General features: G+C 53.7%; 1 protein-coding gene across 1 annotated transcript; it reads right to left on the reverse strand.

Moving 5' to 3' along the window:
- Nucleotides 1-383: 383 nt before the first annotated feature.
- On the reverse strand, nucleotides 384-887 carry LOC123763517 (BTB/POZ domain-containing protein KCTD9-like). The gene has a single exon (XM_045750648.2). The coding sequence runs from the start codon at nucleotides 885-887 to the stop codon at nucleotides 384-386; it is 504 nt and encodes a 167-aa protein (XP_045606604.2).
- Nucleotides 888-1,659: the final 772 nt, after the last annotated feature.

Raw genomic sequence — 1,659 nt, forward strand, 5'->3', positions numbered from 1 at the left:
TTACTTTTAGCGTGAGAGTAGTGGGAAAATGGAATGCATTGAAGGAAAAGGTTGTGGAAGCAAACTCTATTCATAACTTTTAAACTAGTTATGATACGGAAATGGGACAGGAGTCATTGCTGTAAACAACCGATGGCCAGAAAGGCGGGATCCAAGAGTCAATGCTCGATCCTGCAGGCACAAATAGGTGAGTACAAAAAGGTCAGTACACATACACACCCAGGAAGCAGCCAGAAGCATATAACAGCTGTCTAACTCCCAGGTACCTATTTACTGCTAGGTAACGGAGGCATCAGGGTGAAAGAAACTCTGCCCATTTGTTTCCGCTATGGCTGGGGATCGAACCCCGGTCCCTAGGATTACGAGTCCCGAGCGCTGACAACTCAGCCACAGGCCCCCAATCTTGTGTTGATCTGTTGTGAGTTGCACTGCTCTATGTTAAACCGCTCTATGTTGCACTTCTCTATATTGCACGGCTCCATGTTGCACGGTTCCATGTTGCACGGCTCCATGTTGCTCGGTTCCATGTTGCACGGTTCCATGTTGCACGGCTCCATGTTGCACGGTTCCATGTTGCACGGCTCTATGCTGCACGGCTCCATGTTGCACGGCTCCATGTTGCACGGTTCCATGTTGCACAGCTCCATGTTGCACGGCCCCATGTTGCACGGTTCCATGTTGCACGGTTCCATGTTGCACGGTTCCATGTTGCACGGCTCCATGTTGCACGGTTCCATGTTGCACGGTTCCATGTTGCACGGTTCCATGTTGCACGGCTCCATGTTGCACGGTTCCACGTTGCACGGCTCCATGTTGCACGGCTCCATGTTGCACGGTTCCATGTTGCACGGCTCCATGTTGCACGGCTCCATGTTGCACGACTCCATGTTGCACGGCACTATCACAACCCGGTGGCAGTACAGTGCTGAATGGTGGCATCCCTACAGCAACGGGCTACTGTGCAACACAGATCACTACTCACAGCACAGCAAAATTACAAAGTTTAAGCTACAGAAAATCACTACGTCTATGACAGAGAACGAGCGCTACATTGCCAGCCTTCGGGACGCTGGCGTTAAGGCCGACAGTCGCATCCCCCGCCAGAGGGTGCGGGTGTATCCCACCGGGCAGTTAATGTCTAGCAAATTACCCGTCATTAGAGAGGCTGGATGGCGTCTCGGCCGAGGTCAGAAGCCAGAGGGTACGTTATCATTTCTTATTCTGTAATCATTATTATGTTTTAGTAGTCGTGTGGAGACGAGGGTTGGGGGTCGTTTAGTCAGCGACCAGCGTGATATATCCCGCGCTCCAGGGCCTGTGTTGTGTACTGTGGCCGGGCGCGCACGAGCGGGCACAGGAGCCCCCGCCAGAAGACAGTCAGGCAAGCAGGAAGACAGGCAGTCAGGCAGGCAGGAAGACAGGCAGTCAGGCAGGCAGGAAGACAAACAGTCAGGCAGGCAAGAAAACAGGCAGGCAGTCAAGCAGGCAGGCAGGAAGACAAACACTCAGGCAGGCAGGAAGACAGGCAGTCTGGCAGGCAGGAAGACAGGCAGTCTGGCAGGCAGGAAGACAGGCAGTCTGGCAGGCAGGAAGACAGGCAGGCAGGAAGAAAAGCAGTCCGACAGTCAGGCAGGAAGACAGGCAGTCAGGCAGGGAGGC

The sequence above is a fragment of the Procambarus clarkii genome, chromosome 52 (assembly GCF_040958095.1).
Source record: "Procambarus clarkii isolate CNS0578487 chromosome 52, FALCON_Pclarkii_2.0, whole genome shotgun sequence".
In the NCBI taxonomy this organism is placed as follows: Eukaryota; Metazoa; Arthropoda; class Malacostraca; order Decapoda; family Cambaridae; genus Procambarus; species Procambarus clarkii.

Coding starts and splice junctions, on each gene's coding strand:
- LOC123763517 (XM_045750648.2), bottom strand. CDS start 887: ATGGAGTCGTGCAACATGGAGCCGTGCAACATGGAGCCGTGCAACATG.